This window comes from Ambystoma mexicanum, chromosome 7q (genome assembly GCF_040938575.1).
Source record: "Ambystoma mexicanum isolate Mex_15411 chromosome 7q, UKY_AmexF1_1, whole genome shotgun sequence".
NCBI lineage: Eukaryota > Metazoa > Chordata > Amphibia > Caudata > Ambystomatidae > Ambystoma > Ambystoma mexicanum.
The window spans coordinates 169,752,714-169,778,782 of NC_090941.1; the positions used below are offsets into that span (position 1 = coordinate 169,752,714).

At 49.2% G+C, this 26,069-nt stretch overlaps 1 protein-coding gene and 1 long non-coding RNA gene across 10 annotated transcripts in view; one reads left to right on the top strand and one right to left on the bottom strand.

The window, feature by feature from the left end:
• LOC138528321 (uncharacterized) overlaps window positions 1–3,993 on the bottom strand; it is a 151,881-nt gene extending 147,888 nt beyond the window's left edge. Inside the window, exon 1 of the long non-coding RNA XR_011284120.1 lies at window positions 3,861–3,993. This is a non-coding gene — a long non-coding RNA (uncharacterized lncRNA). The remainder of the gene's footprint in view (window positions 1–3,860) is intronic.
• The window catches only part of DOCK9 (dedicator of cytokinesis 9), a 2,709,375-nt gene that overhangs the window by 977,719 nt on the left and 1,705,587 nt on the right, over window positions 1–26,069 (top strand). For all 9 annotated transcript variants that reach the window (XM_069639825.1, XM_069639823.1, XM_069639827.1 and 6 more), the window contains exon 8: window positions 15,815–15,989. In XM_069639825.1, the coding sequence (XP_069495926.1) occupies window positions 15,815–15,989 (175 nt within the window). The remainder of the gene's footprint in view (window positions 1–15,814; window positions 15,990–26,069) is intronic.

Sequence of the window (26,069 nt, forward strand, 5' to 3'; positions counted from 1 at the left end):
GAGGAATTCATAAGCCTGGTACCAAGATTTTGGATCTGGTTTGCATTTATTCTGAGCCGATTGCCCCCAGTGTTTATTTCCACAGGCAACTTGTATGTTGCAGCAAAAGGCGCCCATTGCATCAGGCAACAAAGTTTCATGAGGTTATGGTCACTATATTTCATCGTTAGAATTTGCAGATCTACGATTCGACATTTCTAGAGACCCAGATATAGTGAAGAATACTGTGAGTGGTCTTGCGATGCCACGTAGGTTGCGCCGGGACATCCCCTTTAGCATTATACAATCACGGGTATTCATGGAAAAGGACCAAATCTGACCTCTAACAGCCACCGCATTCACAGGCAAACGCCTATAAAACGGCGAATTCTGGTCAAACTGGAACCAAGAGCAGTTTAAGTCTCCGCAGCAACTGATAAGTTGTTATAGGCTAGAGTTGCCTGATAAATTAATTGAGTGATGGCATTTACGAATGCTGTGGTGCTGATTTTTGCGGGATTCCAATACCCATTGATGATCAAAAGATATTTCCGCGATTTAATGCTTTTGTCCGTAGTATGGATGATTGTACCTTTAACAAACGGGTTGGGATTAACCAAAACTGGAGAAGACCATCTTTGGGTAATTCTTACCATTGTTAACAGGCCTGAATGGGGACGAACTTTAGCATTTTTTTCAGCTGGATTAGGCAAAGATGTAAAGCCATCGCAGCATCACGTAACCATGTTTCCTGAAAGCAGATTACAAATACATTGTCCAGAGAGTCCTCAAAATCATTAAATAAGTGTTTGAATCCACTTCCGTTCCAGGATAAGATGGTATATTGGCACTCCTGCGCCTACAATCATGGCTAGTGTTGGGCCCATCGCTTGTTGGAATTTGCTTTTATGGTTGATGAGCAGCCTTGTATTTTCTGTTCTTGACTTGGATTCTGAGCACTGCTCAATGTTTTCTGCAGAAGTGCTGAATCGACCTGCACGAATTGCTTTTGTTTCGCCTCAGCAGACTTATTTAGTGAAGGCAGACTCGCCTGATCAGGTTCAACCAGAATCTCAAAGCCAAAGAACAGTAGATCGTCAACAGCCCTTAGTAACGTACTCTGACTCCGGCAGAGTCAATGTGTAGAAGCACTTGGTCAGACGACTTCTCGGTGGCATATTCGACAATTTCTATGTCATCAGAGTCGATAGTACGAAGCGAAGGAACGCACTTGAATAACTTCAAAATGTTTGTTCGATTTAAGTTGACATCATTGTTGTCACCTTGTATGTTTTGCAGGCGTAATTTGCAAGTATGAGGCAAGTATTTGCTGAGTTTGGTCTTGTGAACCCTTGTTTTGAAGTGTACGTGCTGATTGTGTGGTTCAAAGTAAATTTCGGATTTAGGCATGGGCAGACAGGCGAGGTTGAATCACCGTCGGCTGTTGCAGCTGTGTTTCTTTGGGCCCGGGCAGCTATCCGCTTCAAAGTTTCGTGAGTAACATCATTTGGCATCTGGCTGTTCACAGTTCGTGGGGCTGGTTCATAAAAACTACATAGATGCATTATGAACACTTGCTGGTTCATCGTGAATCGAATAAGGAGCGAAATTGCATAAATTGATCGAGGAGGAGGCAGATGAGTCCTCCTCAGAGATTATTCGTCTGTGTTTTTGCAAAGGTTTTGACTTGCCTTTGCGAGTGAGGGATGTAGAGGCGTCCTTGAAAGCCTGAACTGAGGTTTAAGCTTTTACACTGCTATCGCAGTTAAACAAACTGAGTCTAGGAGGTGAAGATATATTCCTAATACATTTCTTGGAATTTGCATGGTCAGACGTCACGCCTTTCTTAGTCGATTTTCTTGCACAGACATTGTATGTGGTTACTTTTGCAGGTACAGCAGGTTTTGCAGTCTCTATGGCAACGACTGGCTTTGCAGCGCCGGTGAAGATGCCAAATGATGAAAAATGCTTCTCAGAAATGACAGTTGGCACTTGATTTTGTGTTTGGGTGTCAGAGGAGCTGACATCTACAACCAAGCCAGCATTATTGTTTCCGTTTGCAACTGGAGGCGTTTTACCATCACCACTTGGTAACATCTGCGAAGACTTAGTTTCGGCGGTGCACTGGAGGCCAAGCAAACAGCTGCAGAAATGGGCTCAGAATTGATCTGACCCACATCCGGTCCCTGCAATTTGAGTTTGAGACTGGTCCGAGTGTGCCTCGGGGCGAAACTAGTGCACCTGAGTCAACATTTCTTACAGTCTTGACTGAGATTGAATAGGACGAAGATCTAGTGTTGTGGCGCATCCATTTGACAGCGTCTAACAGCTCCTCAGCTAAACTCTCATTTTGACAATAATGGCGAGCAGCCAAGTCACACAGCCGTTGCTGCCATTGCACTGTTAGGTCTACTTCAGATTGAATTTGTTGGTTTAAAATTTTTTTGAATTTGTCAATTTGCTCCCTTTTTGTAGTCCGGTTAGTCAACATGGCTCCTTGATCACGAATCGCTTCATTTAGCGATTTGTAGAGTTTCACGAATGGTATCCTGGCTAAAGACGAGGCGGCCAGGACATGGTTATGAATTTGAGTGGAGGCAGCAGCGGATAGGCTAGACTTTACAGTTGCGTTAGATGGATTATCAGCTTCCATGACAGAGCGGTTTGAGGCATCTTCGTTTGACGAATGGGACGCAGGCATGTGTCCATAACTATGAGGAAACGCAGGTCTTTTCGAACCGCTTTTGCAGGCACTCCTCATCGGCGTGCTTGTAGTGGTCTTTGAAGGCTCAGAATGTTGACAGAGCGATGACGACCGAGACGGTCGTAATGGAGACAGCACAGGCGCTTTGTTGGAATTAGAGCAAACAGGGTATAACTCTGTGGGCAAATGCTGCGAAACCCGGTCAGCTGGCTGATCCAAGAGACTCCTTGATGGGACCTTGGTGTGCAGCATCTGACTCGGGTTATTGTCGTCCAAACTTGACAACCGCCCCCCCCCCCCCAGATTGTCTAGACTGTTTGAGAAGGTTTTGATTCAACTTGGACGATGGAGGTAAAGCACTTTCCGAGATGCTCCGGGACGAAAGATCGTCAGTTTGATGCACCGGGAGAAAATCAAAAGCAATGGCATCCCCAGTACCCAATGAAGAAGTTTTTATTAGAGGTATGTCGTGTTCACCCAGGATAGTCTCACCAGAAATTAGACGAACCTTGCATCCTTTGTTGAGGTCCTTCATCGTTATTCTCAGGGAAGTTCCATGTTGAATTTCACTCAAAACAGGCAGGGACGACAGTGTATAAATGTTATGAGAGGAACTTGGCGGCTTCTGGGCACTCCCAGGCATGTCAGTGGGCATTCTGGATAGCATCGCAAGAGGGCCGGCAACTCCATTAAACTGTGTATGCGGTGAGCCTGTCAATATAATGTTGTCCGCATAGGGACTCGCCGGAGACACAGCTTGAAGAGGCCCCTCATGAACTGGAAGCAGGGTACCACTGGTGCATGTTGACATGTTTTGATCCATTGAATTGAGTGAGGGATCAATGTTTGAGACAGTCATTTGGTCTGCATCAGTAATGTCAAACGGCGAGAAATAAAGCTCGGAAGTATCGGCGCTGGTGATTATCTTTCGTACATCAGGCATTGGATTGGGAACCGGTTCAAGGTTTGTTAGGGAGAGAAGCGCGGTTAAAGGCTGTATTGTGGGCACAGGCTCATTGAAAGTCAAAGTATCACTGTGACGCGCGCTCTCGCTAACAAGGGAGTTTAATGCCCGCACATGTGGGGAAACCAACACAGCAGTGCCGTTGAATCTGGATTTGCAGGAGCAGTAGCAACAGAGATATTCAACGACAAGGTGACCCGTTTGTTTGCTTACCTTGCCGTAGTTCGTTTCCAACTGTTTGGCGGCCGTCCGAGGATTTATCATACAGCGCTGCTGAAGTGTTTTATGCCATGTTTGGGGCCAGTCTTGAGTGAGTCAGCTATGTCTCGCCGCGGTCCGATGCGGACTGGGACTCAGTGCCGGACTCCGAGCCTCGCGCGGGAAATGGAATTGACGGTAGAAACAAAAACAGGACAGGATCACTCCACGTAGTGTAGATGCAGCTCCTCAGAGAACAGACAGAGTACTGGGCAGACTCGGAATCAGTGCCAGACTCAGATTTTATTAATTAGTGATTATTCAAGTAGCTTTAGCATCCTCACTTTTTATTCTTTTTCCTGTTTTTTGCTCATGCTTAATGATCGAGCATGATCAGAAGCCACGATAAAGAAGGTAAAAGTGAAGGTTATATCTCTCAAATAATCAGTAATCCACAAAACTGTGTGAGAAATTATAGTGTTACGCAGAATGTTTGTTTTTCTCTCCATTTGGGTGAGTTTAATCTACATGCACCAAGGTGGAGCAGCATCTTTTCGACAATGATGGAAGTCAAGGTATTTACAGTGCCCATAAGCCCTGTAATACCTCTATAGAAACAGATACAGTTTTTGTATTAGTTTAGTTTGTGACGGCACTATTTACCTGTAATTCCAGTACTCCATTCATTACTTAATTGTGACATTGCTATGCCTGATGCCAGAGCCAGCTACCTGCACCTTTTGTCTCTAAATGATTGATTTAGAGATGGTGCCTGGCAGCTGTTAGGGAGAATTCTCTGTTTAGGCTGAATTTCCCTACCTAGTGAGTCCCCCAGCAGCTTTGCTGGATTTCTGGGGTTTCTTTTTTTCTCCTGCCAAGAGTGAGACTCTTTTACCCTCACTCTTGGACATGTTGAAGTGTGTTTTCTTGGTTAAACCTTGTGTTGAATGGGCTATGGGGTCTTTTACTCCATAGGGCCTCATGTATTTTTGTGATGTGGGTTACACAGCACCCTCTGTGCCGTGACCCAGGGGTGTCCTAGGGACTCCCCAACATAGACTCCATACCCTGGGACTGACTACTGTCTCCCAGGGCATGTAAAGTCACCAAAGACTTTGCTAGTCTTGAATCCTGAACAGAACCAGTACAAACCATCATATTGTGGACGTACTGGCTGGGGCAATTCGATTGCCCCAGGGTCTGTTAGTCGAGGGGGCACGTCTCCGTCCCCCCTGATCGAGTTTTGGCTGGTGGCAGTGGAAACTACGTTTTATATTCAACCGCGAATATTTTCCTATGGGATTTCCCATTGTTTTAGGCTAACACATTTAATTATTTATTTACGGTAGCCTTAAACATACCGCCGGTTTATATATTTATTATTATAACTCCGGTTGGGACTTTTTGCCAAAACTTGATTCTAAAATGGCGTTGGCGTTCGCCTCTGTAACTCTGACCCAAAGTGGAGCCCTTTGTTCCACTTTTGGCGGGCTTCTCCACAGAAGCCCTCCAAAGTGGTGCCACTCTGTCTGGGGTACTTAGGAGGGGTGGAGGGGGGTTTAGGCACCCTGGACTGAGTTACCTTGGTAACTCAAGTCGCACTCCGTCCTGATTGGCCCAAGTGGTGAGCCGGCCGGCTCACCACTTAGCATGTTTGAGTGACAGCTAGGCTGGGTGAATGGGGGTTTGCTGCATAAAAGCAGGGCTTTGGGGACTGGAACTTGAGAAGTCGCCACAGGACCAAGAATCTGACGAGGGAAGAGCTGAGCCGACCTGCTTCGACGACACCACCCGGTGGAGCCCTGCTGAACCGTCTCACCACTTTTCCCGACGACCGAGGAGAACTCTTAACGGAGTGGCTCCTTCCCTTGACTGGTGGGGACAACCAGTTTTCGCCTTCTTTTCGCTTCTCGAGGTATCTCGTGGCCGCCTTGCCAGTGCCAAGCACCCCGGCAACCGGAACCCCACCACTTTTACCCCAACCACGAAAGTCGGTACAACCCTTTGACCGGAGGACTCCGCGGCTGGTTTCTTCCCGGGCAGTGCAACGACCTTCTTCTTCTGCTCTTCTGCGAGAACAACTTCTCCCCTGACCGACGTCGAGCCTTGCTGCCACTGCCTGGAACAACTGCCACCGCTGGAGGATCCTTTCCGCTTAAGGTACCGTGTTCCGCCTGGCTTCCCTTGCCACCGACTGCACGGGGTAGATTTAGCCCCCGGCTTTCGAACCTGGGAGTGCCTGGAATACCCTGGCTAAACTTCTAAGCCACTCTAAACCCTTTCTAACTCTTTGCAAGACTTTGAATCCCTAATAACGGTGTGATCTTGGGCACATTTTCGCTCCGGCTACTCTAAGAGTGGGCCCTGCCTAGTGACTTTTGCTCACCTGTGACTTTGTGCTTCTTTGAGCCTATTGCAAGTGTTCTGGACCTTAGAGTGGTGTGTTTAACCCCTTTCTGTTTCTTTTTATCCCTTCCTTAAACCTACTAGAGTGTCATCTAACGTTAAGCGCTCACCTCTGTTTTAATTATGTGGAGTTAACTTAGAGTTGTCTAGATAGGAGTAAGGGTTGAAACTGCTTTCATTATAACTGTAGTGTTTTTACTATACTTTGCTAGAGTGTTTTCAACTTATGTGTTCTTAAAAAAATAAATAACTATATACTTTTGAAACCAAGCTCTGGTCAGTGTTTGCTTGTGCTATTGTGTCTGAGTACATATTGTGTATACTTTGCATACTGCCTAACTCTTCTTGAGGGAAGTCTGACTGCTCAGCCACAGCTACCAGGTAAATCTGGGTGGTGCAGACTGCTACCAAGTGGGTTTACTGCTATACCTGTAGTCTTAAATCTTTTGCAGTGTTCCCCAAGGGAACTGCACAGGTTTCTGCCTAACAGCAGCCTAAAATTTTTAGTTTTGGCTTTGAGAAGGCACTGTTTCTCCAGCATGGGGTCTGGCATGGATTCACATGCTCGTGAATATTCCCAGTCGTCAGGCTGGGAATCCTCGGTAAAGAAAAAATCAGTATCAGTTTCGTTTCTGATCTGTCTTTCTTAGTAACCAATCACTGGGTCATACTGCCCCCAGCCAATGACTGCCCTCTCCCTAAGCCCCGCCTCTGGCAGCCATCCTCAGATTTTTACCGCACGCTCAAGTGTTGGGAGTCCTCGAGTTTAGCTCTCGAGTTTTTTACTGCGTTTTCACGTTTTTTCAGGAGAATTCTCATTTTTTCGGTTTGATCGAGCCTCAAGCTCCACCGTTTCTACTTCCGATAACGGGGATCCGTTTCGGAATTCTTCTACGCCCCTCAAGGGTGAAGTTTTCGTCGGGTTTACACTTCTTGGAGGATTCCCGAAGATCTGCGGCCTACCTCAAGACATGGCCCAGGACAAAGGGAGCTCGACGCCCGGATCCAAGCTGTTCAGGAACTGCCCTGGATGCGGATTATATAACGTTTTCAAGGAGGACGAGCATTTGCGATGTCTCTACTGCCTCCATGGGGAAAAGACGCACGTGGAGAAGGACTGTGCGTTCTGCAAGAACCTTTCAGAACAGACCAAACAAGATCGTCGTTCCCGCCTCGCCACCTGGCTGGAGAATGGCACAGCAAGTGAGAAGGCGAAGAAGTCTGAGCGGGCTTCTAAGTCCTTTGAGGGCGCCCCGGCGACGGGGGCCCAACAGAAGGCCAAGCACCGCGAGTCCGGGAGCGCCAAAAGGTCGGGCTCTTCGGTTGCCAAGCAGGGCGCTACTTCCCCGACACGTTCGACCATAAGCCAGCGCTCTTGGTCGGGGAAGAGGAAGTCCGAGAACCCGGGTAGGCCGCTGGAGCGGACCTGGTCGATCTCGAAGGGGGAGCGAGGCGTTGACCCTCCCCCCAAGGCGAAGGCCCAGGACGCACCTAAGGTGGTGAGGGCCTTGATCCACCCGGCTAAGGCCTCTACCGAAGTGGCCTCTGCGACCCTGACGGAGCCGGTTGAGACTACGCCAATGGAAACGGGCCCAGAGTATCCCTGCCGCCGCGCAGGGAATCCTCTTTCCAGCCCATCGCTAAGACCCCCGTGAAGTCCCCGGCTGAAAAAGAGGGGGGGGGGGGCAGTGGCCGTTACAGACTCGGAATCAGCCTCTGAGGAGGAACTGGTGGAGACCGAGAGGGGCCTCAACGAAAGGTTGAAAGGTCCATAGGCCTTAACGAGAGGTTCATAAACCTCAACGAGAGGTTCCAGAAGGTTCGATCCCAGGGGACGGTCCCTGCTGACGTGATCGATGATAGCGACGAGGACGACGAACAGGGCCCACTGGAGCGGCCATCCCATCCGTCGCAGCCATTGCCCGAGCCCCAGGATAGCTCGGCAGCCATTTTGTTGGCAATCCAATCCTTATGTACCGAGATAAGGACGAGATTACCACGCACCCCGATGGAGGAGCCAGAACCAGGCCCGTCGGGAAGCCCTCCGAACAAGCGGAGGAGAGTCCACCCCGCTCCGCCCTTTGTGCCTGCGAGACCGGCGGACCCCTCATCCCCCTCGCCGGGTGAGGATACGGGGACGGACGACGGCGGCGATGACACAGCGGACATCCCGTCGTCACCCTCCCCGCGGGCGTCCCCAGCCGACGAGGTTGGCTCTTTCCACGCCATGATAACCAGGGCATCCAAGCTCTTCCAGCTCTGCCCTGAAGAACAGAAAAAGGAGGGGTTTCTGTACCAGCGACGAGAGGCTAAGAGGAAGACGGTCCTTGCGGTGCCTTTACTCAACGACCTCTGGGACGAGGGGCTTGCTGTCCTCAAGAACCCTGCCACGACACCCGCCAAGAGGGACAGGTACGAGAAGAAGTTCCGAGTCCCTGATGCCGCCCCCTTGTGCCTCAGGGCCCAGCCCACGCCAGCCTCTGTCGTCTTGGCAGCGGCTAAGAAGAAAGCAGCGGGCGCGGCGGCTTCAACTTCCACCTCCCCGCCGGACAGCGAGGGTAAGAAGTTGGAATCTATGGGATGACGAGTCATCTCGTCGGCGGCAACGACAATTAGGGCGGCCAATGCCTTTAGCGATCGTGGCCCGCTATGACAGGGAGCTCTGGTTCAAGATAGCTCCCCTGCTAGATTTCCTGCCTGACAAAAGGGCGGAGGCCTTAGAGTTTCTGTAGGAGGGCGAGGTGGCTTCGGATCACGCCATTACGGTGGCAACGGACATTGCCGATACCGGATTTCGCCAACTGGGCAACAGAGTTTGCCTCCGACGACGAGGATGGCTCAAGGCGACAGACTTTCACCAGGACGTCCAGACTAGAGTGTTGGACATGCTGTTCGACGGCAACAACCTCTTTGGTAAGGCAGTGGATGAGTCTCTACAAGCCATCAAGACCGACTCGGAGACGGCCCGGGCCCTTAGGGTGCTTCAGCAGCGACGGCTCTTTCGGAGCTCTAGAGGCAGACAGGGTGCCTCCAAAGGATCCAGCGGTGGCTCCTCCACCTACCATCAGGCGGCCCTCTCCTCTTCCCAGGAGGCCTACAGAGGTTGCGGCAAACAAGGGGGTTCCCGCCGTCGTCGCCAAGGAGGCCAAGGCGGCAAGGCCGCCTCCAAGCAAGACTGACCCGGCCGTGTTGTCGGGCCCCCACCGAAGCACCCCGGTAGGAGGCTGGCTAAGTTCGTCGGCGTGTGGGAGTCCATCTCCACCGACAGTTGGGTGTTGGACACCATGGCCAACGGGCACTCGCTGGAATTCCAAAAGAAGTGCCCTTGCATTCCTCCCGTGGCCAGGAAGGAAAATCACATCCCTCAACTGCTGTTGGAGGTAAGGGCGATGCTCAAGAAAGGTGCCATTGAGCTCGTCCCCAGAAGGCTCCGGGGCTCCAGAGTGTACTCGAGGTACTTCCTCGTCAGGAAGAAGACAGGCGGTTGGCGCCCCATCCTGGACCTGCGCCGCTTAAACAAGTACATCAAGGTGCAGAAATTCAGGATGGTCACCCTCCAGCACGTGCTGGGACAGCTGGAGGAAGGCGACTTCCTATCGTCGCTGGACCTGGAGGATGCTTACTTCCACATCCCCATTCTAAGAAGGCACAGGAAGTTCCTCAGGTTCGTGGTTCCAGGACGCCACTATCAATTCAGAGCCCTACCGTTCGGATTAAAGTCGGCACCAAGGGTTTTCACCAAGTGCCTGGCACCAGTGGCGGCACGACTGCGCCTGCAGGCGATCCACGTCTACCCCTACCTGGACGACTGGCTAATCCGGGCAAGGTCAAGGGAACTCGCCGTCGATCATACGGCGAGGACCGTCCGGTTGCTCACGGAGCTGGGGTTCTCCATCAACTACCCCAAATCCCACCTGGTTCCGTCGCAAGTAGCACTATTTTTGGGGGCGAAGCTCGATACAGTAGAGCAATTGGCCTCCCCTTCAGAGGAGAGGACCAAAACCATCCTGGGCAAGGTACGCCGACTGTTAGCCACGGACGTGGCCACGGTGAGGTCCATCAAGTCCCTTCTCGGGATGAATGTCCTCATGCATTTACCTTGTACCCCTTTGCAGACTTCGGATGCGTCCGCTATAGGAGTTCCTCGACGCCCGCTGGTTTCAGGCGGGGGGCTGCTTCGAGGACAGGATCCCCCTCGACGAGGAGTTCCGTCGGGCGATCCTATGGTGGGGCACCCGGGCTCACCTCACGACGGGCACAGACTTCCAGACCCCGGCACATCAGGTGACGACAGACGCATCCCTGGAGTGATGGGGTGCGCACACCGTTGATCTCCACGCAAGAGCCCTTTGGCTCCCGGAGGAGAGGTCTCTTCACATCAACATCTTAGAGCTCCGTGCAATGTTCTGGGCCCTCAAGTCGTTCCTCCCATCCCACAAGGACAAAGTGGTGAGGATCTTCACCGACAACACCACCACAATGTTCTACATACGGAAGCAGGGGGGCACCAGATCCCCAGCCCTATCCAAGGAGGCCCAGGATCTGTGGCCGTCGCCCAGGGGATGTTTCTGGTTCCCTTCCACCTGGCAGGAATAAAAAACACCATCGCCCACTCACTCAGCAGGGAGCTACGCTCGTGCCACGAGGGGGAACTGCACCAGGATCAAGTGGATCGACTCTTCCAACGATGGGGCAAACCCAAGATCGACCTGTTTGCGACGGCGACAAACTCCAAGTGCCAGAGGTTCGCCAGCAGGTTCCCCCAGCCGAGGAGCATGGGCAATGCTTTCTCGTTCCCTTGGGACGGCCTGTTTCTATACGCGTTCCCTCCATTGCCGTTGCTGCTCCGCCTCATCAACCAGCTCAAGAAGTCCAGGTGCAGGATGATCCTCGTCGCACCGGCATGGCCGAGGCAGATCTGGTTCCCGGACCTTCTGGTCTTGTCAAAGTCCCCGCCAGTCAGGCTGCCAGCGGACGCGGATCTTCTCTCCAGACAAGGAGGCCCCATTCTACACCACGACCCACAGTCCCTGAACTTGCAGGCCTGGCTCCTGCAGCACTAGAGTTTGGAGGGTACGATATCCCAGCTGATTGCAGAGAGGTTCTTGCAAAGGCCAGGGCGTCCTCAACTCTCAGGTGTTACGGTCATAAATGGAAGAGGTTCTCTGTCTGGTGCCGTGCACAGAAGATTAACCCTCTGCGGATTACGGCCCCTCAAGTGCTGCCGTACTTACTGTCGCTGGCCAAAGCTGGATGGCTCACGCCTCCATAAAAATGCATCTGGCTGCCATCTCCCGATATACCAGGACTACAGGACGGGCGTCCTTGTGGTCTCATCACCTGGTAAAGGAATTTATGAAGGGACTATTCCGATCATTCCCACCGGTGAAGGCCGCTGCCCCGGCGTAGGAACTTAATGTGGTGCTGACCAGGCTCATGGGGGCCCCATTCGAGCCTATGCATTTGGCGCCTTTGAAGTTCCTGTCATGGAAGACAGCGTTCCTCGTGGCCATCGCCTCTGCACGATGAGTGGGAGAGATTCAGGCCCTATCTTGCAAGCCTCCATACTTGACTTTTCATGACACGAGGGTGGTGCTGAGGACGCACCCCTCCTTCATGCCCAAGGTGCCGTCGGACTTCCACCTCAACGAGCCCTTGGTGTTACCAGTTTTCTTTCCGTCGCCTTTGACGCCGGCCGAGAGGACTTTGCACTCGCTGGATGTAGCTAGAGCGCTGAAGTTCTATGTGGACCGCAAGAAGAGTTTTCGGAAGACGTCACAACTGTTTGTGAACTTTGGGTCTGTGAATCAAGGGAAGGATCTCTCGAAGACTTCCATTTCCAGATGGCTCTCCAGCTGCATTATGCATTGTCACCGGTTGGCAAACCGACCGCTGCCCGGCCGTCCGAGAGCCCATTCGACCAGAGCGATCGCTGCTACTACGGCGTTCCTGTCTGGTGTGCCCCTGCTGGACATCTGCAGGGCTGCTACGTGGAGGTCGACGCACACCTTCACAAGATTCTACTGCATCGATCGGGACTCCAGGGTGGAGTCCAGGGTCGGCCAAGCAGTGCTGCGCAACCTGTTCGCTTAAGGTGAGCCTGGTGAGGAGGTAAGAGATGCTTAATGTTGAGTTGTTGTATTGCTTAATGTTGAGCCTGTTGCCACCTCCCGTGGTTGTGCATGTGTATACTGCTATGTATTCTTTTATTCATGAGCATGTGAATCCATGCCAGACCTCATGCTGGAGAAGGAACAAGTTACTTACCTGTAACTGTTGTTCTCCAGTATGGGTCTGGCATGGATTCACATGCGAACCCTCCCACCTACCCCTCTACGGCTCTTCACTTGGTCATACTGCCACTTGGCGTGCTACCAAATCTGAGGATGGCTGCCAGAGGCGGGGCTTGGGAAGAGGGCAGTCATTGGCTGGGGGCAGTATGACCCAGAGATCAGTGATTCGTTACTACTAAGAAAGACAGATCAGAAACGAAACTGATGCTGATTTTTACTTTACCGAGGATTCCCAGCCTGACGAGGGGGAATATTCATGAGCATGTGAATCCATGCCAGACCCATGCTGGAGAACAACAGTTACAGGTAAGTAACTTGTTCCTTGTGCTGCCAATATGTAAAAACTATTGCCATTGAAGATGTGAGAGAGATGGGGTGTGAGGATTGGCACACAGCCTGTGAGAGCCTATGGCTTTTTACCCACCTATTGACCACCCTTTGTGATGCTAGTCCAACCCACTACATGTCTTTTCCCACCCAAATCACACTATGCCGATATCTCTTTGTTAGCCCTGTGGATTTAAGAGGTTGCCAAATCCTATTTCTAAGCAGTATTCGGAAAGGACGTGGCTGCATTGCAGCTGAAAACCAGCAGCTGTTCCTTGCCCAGAGTCCCTGTTAAAAACAAGCCATGACAAAGCCAAAAACATTGACTCTGTTTTTGGCATTAGATTTGGCATTTGCTTGACACCACCATAATAAGCTTGGGTACTAACACAATTTTCCCTTTGTTGCCACGTTATGGCCAGGTAGTACCAATATGGCAGCGCATTGAAAACAAAAGCCTATCCCATGCCTACTTTTTCAATTTTCCTTTGTTTGTGCAAGAAGGACTCTGTTGGGGTAGGGATAAGACATTTTTTGAAAAGAAAATGCATAATGGAGCATTTAGAGAATAGGAGAAATACATGAACCAGACCAGAGAACGAAAAAGAATACACAAGCGAAGAAAAATAAATGAATTGAAAAGGGAAATTGCAAACCCAGTAGAATGAAGGATACGTTGAAAAGAGGTAATGCAGAATACAGCAGAGCAGGAAAGATGGACAGAGAGGGAAAAGAGAACTGAAGAAAAAGAAAGAGGGCAGTGGAGAAAGTAATGAAAATAGATGAAGGGAAAGAAAACTGCCAAATAGTGCATTACTAATGTCCGGCAAAAATAGATTGAAAAACAAAATTAGAAATAAAAAAGGAAGAAAACGAAAACAGGCAAGGAAAAGAACTATAGTCAGAGTTTTAGTGTATGTAGATGGCACCCGTGTGTTATAAGGAGTAGAATACAATTTGCCTCATTACAAGTACGGCGGTTTGCTGCCGTACTCGTAAAATGTTGCCGGCGTCTGACTTCCCAGTGCCAAGTCCGTAAAATGTAAGTCCCCATTCCCATAGAGTCCCATAGAACTCTATAGGAGTGGGGACGCAGAAGCGCCAGCACTGTTGCTAACGCTGTTGGCGCTTCCGTGACCGGTCTGACTACCGTGGCCGCTGCGCCCAGCAGGGTTAGACCGGTCTGGCACATAGCGGCTTCAGCCGGCAGACTCCTAATTTTTCCAGTCTGGAAACGAGGGTGCCAGTGAGCTTACCGCCACCCTTGTTTCCGGACTGGCAAACTTGTAATGAGGCCCAATGTCTTGCTATTAAAAGGATGTAGCCAGCCACAACTGAGTTCACTGAGCTTATTAAAGCGAAGTGCTCCTATGCTTTTGTAGGGAAACTGAACTCTTCAGTGTTTTTCAGTATCATTGTAATGTATTTATTTCAGATTTAGTATGCTAGGTACTGCTTCGAATAGGAGACTTCACTGCCCATGTGGTGTGCTCCTCCAGTATACTCCATTCACTCAAATGCCTGGCCATAATTCTAGCAGAAATATACTGCCACTGCGAGTTCTGTGATCGTGTGGAGCAAAGGGTTGCAGTTGGTGGGTAGTCTACCTGTCTACCTGTGTGGATCTACCCTATGGATGTTTTCCTCACTGGCTCTTCCTCTAGTGCCTTCATGCACATCATGGAGCATTGCAAATTGGTCCGTCTACAATCACACAGCCGCTTGCAGAATGAAAGGGTAGGCCCCAGATGGCTGTAGATCCAAAACCCATTTGCTGACTAGGCCCCCTATATTTCTGTCTTAATTTGAAATGCCAAAAGCCGATTTTGCATCAGTTATCCTCCTAGACCATTGGAATGTTGGCAGTTCCCTTGCAGACAACTCAGTGCTGAGTGGGGCACAGCTTGCGAAAATTACATAATCTCCACTGGCACCAACAGTGGGTGCCAACAATCAAGGGAAATTGAACAAATTAAGATCAAAAGGAGCAGGGCTGAGGTGTGCTGCAAGCTTGGCACAGCATCAGGTACAGGGCTTTTGGGCGTGATAACATGGTATAAGGGAGAGGCAGGCAGCCGAGTAGAGAAGTGCATTGCCGTTCTTGGGACTGGTGGTGGAAGAGCAGAGGCCGTATGGTAGAGGCACGGCTCCAGGTGAGTTAGTCACAGAGTCAAGTTGAGGGTGTGTCCAACAGGAGCCGAAACAGTAAGTGGAGCTGTAAGGGAACATGGGGGTTGGGGGGTCATTGGGACAAAATACAGGCAGCGCAGGCTTGTCTTGCTAAATAATGCTAGTATTGTGATTAGCTAGAGTGTCTGGTGCAAAAGTCTTCTGTACAAATTCCACTGCTTCTCTTTTGGTTTCCCTTGTTTTGAACCGAATGTACCACCTTCGTTGGGTGTAATGTTGTAATAGCACTATTGCCCTTCCACCTCAGGCTATATCGGTCATTCAGCACCCTCCCCTAAACCGTCTTGCACGCATTGGGGAGGGCCTTCAACGGTTGGAAACACATTTAACAGCACCCCTTGTAATGCGTCAATTCCTTAGCGTTGGACTGAAAGCAACATGTCTGCTCTATTCTTCTCTTCCCAGAACAAAGGTCAGCTAGTGCTTTTTCATTTGATCAGTAGATCTAGGAATGGAGTGGACCGGATTCCTTTTGTCTCCACAGATGTGTTAGTCTGAACGACCTTTATTTAACACCTAAATATGGCACCGTTTTTCTTTTGTGGCTAAGCCTCTCGATGCAGTACAAACAGTTTGTGGTTCCAAATGTACATTTATCAGTTGACATCAAGCGCGTTTTTAATTCAATCCCTGCCCCCGAGATGTTACATAATTCTGGAGTGTCATGGAAGCTTACTTCGAAGACTTGTATTATTGCCAGGCAAAGGTTTTTGTTGTACTCTTAATTTTGAAAAGTCTTCTGTTTTATTTTAGAACAACAGAGTCCGGCGCTTTGCTTTTGAGCTCAAGATGCAGGATAAAAGCAGTTATCTCTTGGCTGCAGACAGCGAAGTGGAAATGGAAGACTGGATAAGCACTCTAAACAAAATCCTTCAGCTGACATTTGAAGCTGCAATGCAGGAAAAAAGAAACGGGGAGTCACATGAGGGTAGGCTCCTGTATTACTTTGCTCCATTACCTTGGCACACGACATATTTTCATTACTCTAGTTTTTAGTTTATTTTTCCAGTTTGAAATGTTAAGTCTGTCTATATGTGTAATATTTGAAGAAACCCAATTCACTAAATATACTTTGCCTTTGTGTGTAAATGTGTGTTTTTCTTTTGTAATGTTTATAATAGTGCAAGGTCTATTGAAACCAATTCACTTAACAAATACTTTGCATTTTTTGTAAATAAGGACGTGTATTTGCAGGTCTTGGTGTGGGAGAACGCGTATTTTAGAGTATTACTGCCCCTGCACCAGTTTCTAAAATAAAGGTGTGCCATCTCCCTCACCATAGCCTGATTTCAAGCCTCACTGGTTGCGATACCATTTTTTTGGTTTTCATCGTTGTTTGTGATGGAAATACATTTGAAGTGCATTGCAGAAGGCAGTCGCTAGCTAGCCTTGTTTTCACAGGTTTTACATGCATAATAGAAACTCCCGAAGGCAGGAATTCCGGGAAACACCTGTCCTTTTCACCAGACAAGGTGTAGATGATATGCACGTAACCATAGCAACATTTGAATTAACACTGCAAATAGTGGGTTGGCACGCAATGTTAGGCAAATGTTGGAAATAAAATACTGCTTTGATTGATCTAAGGTTTATGAGCAACACATCCACAATCGTTTTATATCGAGAAGGTCATCCAAACATTTGGCTTCATATTCACGGAGGCACACGGTACAAGTATCGATTGTCTTGAAAGCTGTTTAATTTGTTATTAACGAATTGTATTTTTCTATCCATCGTTATTGAATCTAGATGCCAATTGTGGTCTTTGGTGTGAACAGTGTGTGCTTTATAGTTTGATTCGGTGAACTTTTAATGTTAAGACTAAGTAACGCCTCCTCACTGGACAGCAGTAGCAGGCGTAACGCATATCATGCAGGTTTAGGTTTCAAGGCATTCTACGCCAACACATTGTTGGAAAAATTGAAACAAAGGGGAGCACTTTACAGCACCATTTTCAAAAGAGATGATTTTGTGAAATGCGAAATAGAACTGCCAGTCTAACACTTAGGGTCTGCAGAATGAGCACAGCCATTCTCCAGCATTGCATCTTTCATAGGTTCAGATGCTGGAATATTATTCCTTGTCGTCAGACCGGGAATCATCTGTGATTTAAAATAATTATTAAAAATTAAATTTATTTACATTATTCCCATAGGAAAATGAATGTAGATTGTCCATTATGGCCAATGAGGCATTCAGTTGTGTAGTCCCTCCACCTCACTTTGGTCCTTTATGACCCTAACCAAGGAGGTGGCAGGGTTTAAGCTCCAGCCATCTTCAGATTCCTGACCTCAGTCTAACAGACAGAGGGAATCCCCCAGCTCTCTGAGCTTTTCATTTCTTTTCTATTTTAGCTGTTCTATTTTTCAAAAAATACTCTATCTTGATCCCCTGTTCAAGCACTACTGACTGTGTTTCTGGGCTCAGAAAACACACATCTTCGGCTTGTGTTCATCGAGTGAAACTCCACTTCATACCATGGCTGAAGAATCAACTACCAAAAAACCTTCCCTTTTCAGGGACTGTAACAGGTGCAGGAAGAAACTTGTTTATATGAGGGATCCTCATGAGCAGTACATCTACTGCCTTTACCCTCATGACATCCACAAATGCGACATTTGCAAGACCTTCACCAACAAAACCTTGCAGGACATCACAGGAGGCTTTTGCTTCACCTCGAGTCAAAATGGCAATCTTCTGATGAGGAATCTGTCAAGACAGCCCCTGTCACATCTATAAAACCATCTGGGAGGAAAACTTCAAAAAGAAGGGCCTCTTCAATGGAAAGGAGCACTTCCGCTTCACATAAGAGCAAAAGAAAGGAGATGGCTTCCCTCACATCTTCTCTTGGTTCTGGGGACCAGAAAAAACGCCATCCTGAGGAAAAAACTACCTCCAAGGGTAAGGAGATGTTTTCTAAAAACTCGTCAGGGAGGTAGCCGTCCACAAAAATGCCATCTACTAGTGGCACCAGTGATAAGAGCTTGTCGACGACCCCACCGTCAACAAAGCCAAACACGTCCACAACAACTCTCCAAACCTCGTCATCGATGTTTGTCCTCATTGGCGAAATTGTCGTCGACTGAGCCAAGGGATCATCACTCGACGAAACCCAAACCGTCGATGAAACCATCAATGAAGCTGTCAACCGCCACACTGACAGAGAAAAACAAACCAAAGACATCGTCCGCGGACACTCGAGTTACGCCGTCCAATGAGGGCAGCTCAGATGAACCAATGGGCATGATTCCTTGCATACCAGATTTCCACGAGGAACCAATAGGAGCACACTTGTCTCCCTTAAGTGAGATGAATGAGCTTCCAGACATCATTTTACAGGAAGACTTTTCGGACACTGTACTCTTACGGGATCAACCTATTCTCACTGATAAGGAGAATAGCCCGCCCTGGCATCCCACTACGAAGGAGTCCACAGATCCATACGACCCAGCTCTCATGGAGTGAATGCAAATAATTTTTGATGAAATTCAACAGGCGTCGGACAGAGGAATCGATCTTCTACTCCAAGAGACGCAAGGTCCCCTCAGAGGGACAAGTCATCTCGTAATAGCATGCAGAGACGTTCACCTCCCAAGAGCAGACCTCAGAAAATGCTGCATTTACCGGAACCTCCTCGCAGATCTATGAGCCGGACATGTAGTGCTTCACCGACAAGAGTCTCCCCACAAAAGTCTTCACCTAGACCAAGACCACGCTCACCGACAAGGGATCCTACATTAGTGCCTTTTGACCGCTTCGGTCTCAGACTGGCAGGAGGACCCGTTCAGAGACTTCTCAGACCCCGAAGAGGGGGAGATTACTCATGAACCTGACACGCAAAGCGAGTGGGACACTACGTCATTGAGAAACCCTGGAAGAAGGACTCTCCAGGAGATACTTCACCACTGGACGATTTGGTATCTTTTCATACGATTATTGCCAAGGCGGCAGACCTTTTCAAGTTAAAAGTTACGTCAGAACAAAAGAAGTCCGTTCTTTTTGAACATGGAGATAAATGTAGAAGAACAATCGCTACTATCCCTCTTTTGGATACCATATGGGACTCGGGGAACAAAGATATTGTCTACACCTCTGTCCACACCTACACTTGTGTTGCGCGTCCAGAAAAGAAATATAAAGCACCGGACACAGAACCACTATGCCTAAGAGGGCATATTAAGCCTGATTCCGTAATCACAGTGGCAGCCAGGAAGAAATTGGCTAACCCACCAGGAAGGGCGTAAATTGGAGACTATGGCCAGAAAAGTATCTTTGTCAGCTTCTCTTACCATCAGGGCGGGCAACGCTCTGGCCATGACAGTGCGCCTGCACTGCGAACTGTGGCTCCATATGTCTAAATTATCCAAACACTTACCAGCGGAATTTTAGGAAGAAGCTAGAGCGATCATATCGATGGTGAAGCTACGTCCGATCATATGATTGACAAGGCAGTAGATGTAGCAGAATCAGGCTTTCGGCAAATGGCCCATGGTACGGTCTTGAGAAGACAAGCCTGGATGAAGGCGACAAACTTCAGACCAGAGGTCCAAGCTCAAATATTGGATATGCCCTTTGATGGACACGATCTCCTTGGGGAAAAAGATTGATGAAATGAATACAAATGGACACTGACACAGCCCGAGCCATCAGCTCTGCTCTCTTAAAGATAAGGACAACGATTGCAGATCTTTTCGACCCTTTCTGGGATCATCATCCAAATACAGCCAGAAGACACAGGGCAGCACCTTCAAGACAACCGTTACCATCAGTCAACGCCCAGGTACAGCCAAAGGGGGAGACATGGCTCTAAGCAGGCCAAAACTCAAAGCAAACAAAGCTGACATTTTCTATCTTCCCCTCCCAAAGACACACCCTGGTGGAGAAAAGAGTAAGCCACTATTACCAACCCTGCCAAAGGATAACATCGGACAAGTGGGTGTTGCGAGTGATTTACGAGGTTCACACTATCGAATTCCTGGACCAACTCTGATCCCTTGCTCCCATTCCACGCAAGGTGCATCTTTTCAAACATATGTTGGAAATGTGTAAGCTGCTTCAAAAAGCAGCCATAGAACCGGTTCTAGAACAACAAATGGGAAGAGGTTTCTACTCCCGGTTTTTCCTGGTGAGAAAAAATAAATTGTCAGTGGAGACCGATACTGGATTTAAGAGCGCTGAACAAATTCATCAAGCGCATCAAATTCAAGATGACATCCTTACAGAACGTCCCCCCATGGTTAAACAAACACGATTTCCTAGCAACCCTGGACCTGGAAGAAACCTATTTTCACATCCCCATTCATCCTGGCAACAGAAAGTTCCTCAGATTCGCAATCGGGAAGCCACATTTTCAATTCTGTGTCCTCCCGTTCGGACTGAGGTAAGCGCCAAGAGTTTTTACCAAGTGCCTGGCACCGGTGGCAGCAAAACTCAAACGGACTGGAACAGAGGTCTTTCCATACCTGGACGACTGGTTAATAAGGGCAGACTCACTCAAACTCGCAACTAGGGCTGTCATGAAAGCAATGAACCTTCTGAAAGGGCTAGGCTTCAAAATAAACATAGCAAAATCCTGTCCGATACCCAGCAAGACGGTGCTTTTTTCTGGGAGCAGAACTCAATACCAACATACCCAGGCTGAGGCCATCCGCAGACAGGATATCGGCAATGGCTTTGACTGACCTCAGGGTTCCACGACAACTTAACTGCCACTGTATGCTCTTTCAAGTCGCTCCTGGGCATGATGTCCTCATGTATATTTCTTATACCAAATTGCAGGCTCCACATGAGGCCGATTCAAGAGACTCTGGACCGCCAGTGGAGACAGGCGGTCGGGTCATGGGAAGATACCATCAAACTCCCACCAACCTTCGACAAGGCACTCAGGTGGTGTAATACCCCCAAAATCTGTCGCAGTGATTGCCTTTCCAGGCCCCTACATCAACCCTCCTCCTCTGGACAGATGCATCGCTACCACGGTGGCGGGCACACCTGGCAGATCTGCAAATGAAGGGCACATGGTCAGACAAAGTGTCCCAATTACATATCAATGTTCTGAAACTCAGGGCAATACGCTGGGCACTAAAAGCCTTTCTACCGGTACTAGCGGGGCAGGTGGTAACCATCCAGACAGACAACACAAACTCGATGCATTATGAAAACAAGCAAGGAGGCACAAGGTCAGAGATGTTGTTCCAAGAAGCACAGATGCTATGGACCTGGGCACTAGAACACAAAGTTCAGATCAAAGCAGAACATCTGCCGGGAGTGGACAATCTTTGGCAGACAAGCAAAGCAGAGACTACACAACATCCCACCAATGGGAGTTGGACTAAACAGAAGCTCATCAGATAGAAGGATAGTTCAAGGAAACATGCTCGCCTTGGAAGCAAGACGACACAGAGCAACACAGGTTTGATCCCCAGGTCCGCGCTTAGAAACCTCTGGGTATTAAGCGTGTTATAAATAACCTATGCTATTATATTTCACGAATGGGGACATCCCGAAATCGACCTCTTTGCCATCAAGAGCAACAAGAAATGTCACAGGTTCGCCTCCAGATATCCAGAACGCCTGTCAATGGGAGATGCCTTCTCAGTGGACTGGACAGGCAAGTTCCTGTATGCGTTTCCGCTGACTCCTCTGATAGCACGAGTACTTCGCAGGTTGAAGGAACAGTCTTGCACAATGATACTAATAGCACCGGATTGGGCTCGTCAAGTTTGGTTCCCAACCCTACGACACTTGTCCCAGTGGCCCCCGATTCACCTCAAGGCTCACCAGAACCTTTTAAATCAGCAGAATCACAAGGTTCTCCACCACGACCAACCAAGCCTGTCTCTCAAGGCGTCGTTCCTCCAGATTGCTGGGACATAATCAAGACCTCTAGGGCCCCGTCCACACAAACCACATACATCCGGAAATGGACTCGTTTCACCAAATGGTGCGAAACATCACTGGTGAACCCACTCTTTACATCAGTAGAACAAGTGCTTCCATATCGGCCTACACGACAAACCCTAATGAACCATCCTTGCTCACCCATCCGGCTAGATATTTCTGAAAGGTTTGCTGCAGACTTTCCCTCCAACACCGGTTCCTTTGTGGGGCTTGAACACAGTCTTGACAGCACTCATGGAATCACCATATGAGCCTATACATAGGTGTGACATGAAATTTTTATCCTGGAAAACGGCTTTCCTGGTAGCCATCACATCAGCCAGGAGGATTAGTGAGTTGCAAGCTCTTTCATCAGAACCTCCATTCACCATATTCCACCCTTCAGACGCACCCTAAATTCCTACCCAAGGTATCAGAAATGTCATTTACTGAGAGCATCGTGCTTCCAACCGTCTTAGCTAATCACGCCTCTAATGCAGAGAGATCTTTACGTTCGCTGGATGTTGCGAGAGTCCTAAATGTTTAGAGAGGACCAAGGAGTTTCATTCCTCTTCAAGACTTTTCATAGCATTCGCTGGTCGCACAAAGGGTCAACTTATTTCGAAACAAAGTCTAGCACATTGGGTGCCCCAATGTATTAGCCACTGCCATCAGTCTAAAGGCGATCCTCTCGCCAGACCTCCTTCAGCTCACTCCACCAGAGGAAGAGCAGCTTCAGTCGCTTTTCACGCAGGAGTACCAATAAAGGACATCTGCAGAGCCGCGACTTTGAGGACACTGTATACGTTCGGCAAGCATTACTGCTTAGCTGAAGATGCCAACAAGGAATCCGCGGTTGGTCAGGCGTTCTTCCGCCACCTCTTTGCGTAAGGTAGGAGCAGCCTTCTTTTTCCTGCCTTTTCCCTAGTAAATGTGACCTGTGAGTTGCTGTATGCCAGGCGCACTGAAGAATCTTCAGAATGTATTGTAGTGTGGGCATGCTTAACTGCTTGGTATTCTATTCAAGCATCTGAATCTACGAAAGATCCAATGCTGGACAAGTCTTAGTTACTTAACTGTAACTGTATTTTCGAAGGGATTGTGTCCTCCGACGTATTCCTCATCTTAGATATCTCCTTCCAGCTCTGCTGGCCTCGGAAATTTTTTTCTTTAGAGGGCGCTACGCGTCGACGTCCTCCGAGTCGATGTCCCTCGACAGCCGCCGTATCGACGTCAACGTCATCCTGGCTATAAAGGCCGCGCGCAGCGTCCGTTGCTCAGTTCCGTTTTTCCGCGCTTACTCAGTGCCTCGGAATACCGTTGCTCAGTTTTGTCAGGTTAAACCTATTTACCTCGAGTTATTCGATCCGTACTCGATGGCTTCTTCGTCGGAACCGACAACTCCTCGATCCGGCTTCAAAAAATGCTGAGATTGTGGGAAAAAGATGTCGCTGACTGACCCTCACAGAGTTTGTCTGTGGTGTTTGGGAGCTGAACACCATTGTTCGGAGTGCGAGGACTGTATGTCCATGACAGCTAAGGCCCTGAAGGAGCGTAGGGGGAAGCTGGAGAAGGGTAAGACTTTTCAAGCTTCTTCTTCGTCGACGAAGTGGAGACATTCGTCTCCTCGTCACCATTCGCGCTCCAGATCTCGGAGTGGGTCCCATCACTCCTCGAGATCGAAGTACTCGAAGAGGAGACGTCGAAGATCCCCTTCTCCGTCTTCCTCTTCTATTTCGCCAAAGAGAATCCCGTGCCCCACGAAACATAGTTCCCGGGCTGAATGGGAGGAATTCCGCAAAAATATGATGAGCGTCTTCGAGAAAGCGGCCTCGACCCCCTCGAAGACTGCCGAGAGCGATGCTCTGGTCGAAAGACCCGAAGGTCAAAAACGCTGCGAGTCGCAGTACCCGGCGAAGGAAACCTCTCGAGCGCGTCACAAACCCTTGAGTAGGACTATGACCTCCAAACCTTCCTCGAAGGTTCCGTCGACGCCGTCGACGAAGGTTCCGTCGACGTCGAGGTCGATGTCTTCGACGCCGTTGTCGAAGGGACCTTCGACACACGAGTCTGTCGACTCGACGCCAGCTTCGACACCAGTGTCGACACCAAGAAAAGTCACGGTTACGACACACCCAGTGCCTATCCCCAGGTCCTCGATGGCTTCGAGATTGTCGAGCAGAATCCCAAATCTGTCGAGGTCATCGAGGCCTCCGCCTTTGTTTTCGACGCCACGCTCGAAGCCTTCGACGTCGGCGTCGACGACATCAACGTTTTCGAGGCCGATTAGGACAAGTTCGGCACCCTCTGCCTTGGAAATGGGGTTTACACCCTTTATGAGTTCAGAACAATTGAGAACTATGTCCTCAATTATGGAAGAGGGTGAATTGTCTGAACAGGAAGACACATTTGAGTTGCAGGGACCTGTAACCCCAATTAGAGAGGAATTTTCCTCTGAAGAACGCAGGTTAAAGGATCTTCATGATTCCTTACATGAGGCAAGTGGGTTAGACACCTCCCCTGAGGTGGAGTTTGCTAGGCCAGACCCGGGGGAGCATGCTGAAACCTCCTATAGAGCCTTAATGGCCAGGATCACAGCGTTTATGGGGTGGTCTACACCTTCACAATCTTTCCAACAAGATGACCTCACGGATATTCTTGACAAAGGCCCACAGGAGGATCCTGTGGTGCCTTTTCATGAAGCTCTTTAGAGGAAGATTATGACGAACTGGGAAACCCCAGATGTCGTACCGGCAGTAAATAAAAAACTGTCTACAAAGTACAGGGTATCCTCTACAGACCCGGAGTTTTTGTCAAAACGCCCATCCCCAGAAAGTCTGGTGGTACAGGCAGCATCCTCTACCGATGTCAAGACGGCTTATCCTACCGTCCCACAGGACAAGGACGATAAAAAATATGATGCTATGGCAAAGAAAGTTTTTTTCGGCATGTAGCATGGCGTTAAAATCTGTTAATGCTACTTGCACCCTTGCTAGGTTCAGCCATACACTTTGGGAGTGTGCTTCTACAGCGGCTGACTGCATCCCGGAGGGAGAAGAAAGGGATGCGTTCCTGAATATTATACAGGACGGTAAAGACGCCATGTGCGAATCCCTCCAGACGGGCATTGATTCGGCTGACAGTATCAGCAGAGCAATGGCGGCAAGTACAACAACCAGGAGATTCGCTTGGTTGAGAAAGTCTGGTTTTGCCCCAGATGTGCAAGCCATGCTCTTGAACATGCCATTCGATGGCTCTTCTTTGTTCGGGAAAAAGGCGGATGACAGTTTAGAGAAACTGCAAACTTCAAAAGCAGCAGCAAAATCCCTAGGCGCTGCAATCCGTCAGACACCTTTTCGTCCCACAGGAACCTCTGCGAGGGGCAAGTCCTTTCGCTTCTACTCCGCATTCGGAAGAGGTAGAGGACGACCGCCTCAAAGGGGACAAAGAAGAACTACCCGAGGTGGACGGGGTAGATATTCAAAAGCCGCAGCAACAGCAGGTGCCTCTTTACCATCGGCATCTGCATCAGCCGCCCCAAAACCACTCTGAGGACTTCCCTCACAGGACACCTGTAGGAGGCAGGTTGACTCAACATCTGGCGGTATGGCAGGCTATCACGTCAGATGCTTGGGCTTTGGAAACAGTTGCCCAAGGTTACTGCCTGCCTTTCCTACGTATACCTCAGAGTCATCCACCGGGGATCAGCTCTCAGAAAGCTCCAGATCCGCTCCTCTTGCAGGAAATTTTGGACCTGCTAGAGAAAGGTGCCATAGAACCGGTACCTGTAGCCGAGAGGAACAAGGGCTGGTACTCCCCTTACTTTCTCATTCCAAAGAAAGACGGAGGACTGAGACCCATCTTGGACTTGCGAGAATTGAACAAATTCCTCAGGAAAGACAAATTCAAGATGGTCACTCTTTCTCAGATCCTCCAGGCCCTTCAGTTCCAGGACTGGTGGGTATCTCTGGACCTTCAGGACGCTTATTTCCATGTGCCTATCCATCTCAAACACAGGAAATACCTGAGGTTCGCAATTGGCAACTCTCACTATCAATTTCGAGTGCTGCCATTTGGGCTGACCTCCGCCCCGAGGGTCTTCACCAAGTTAATGTCGGTAGTGGCGGCA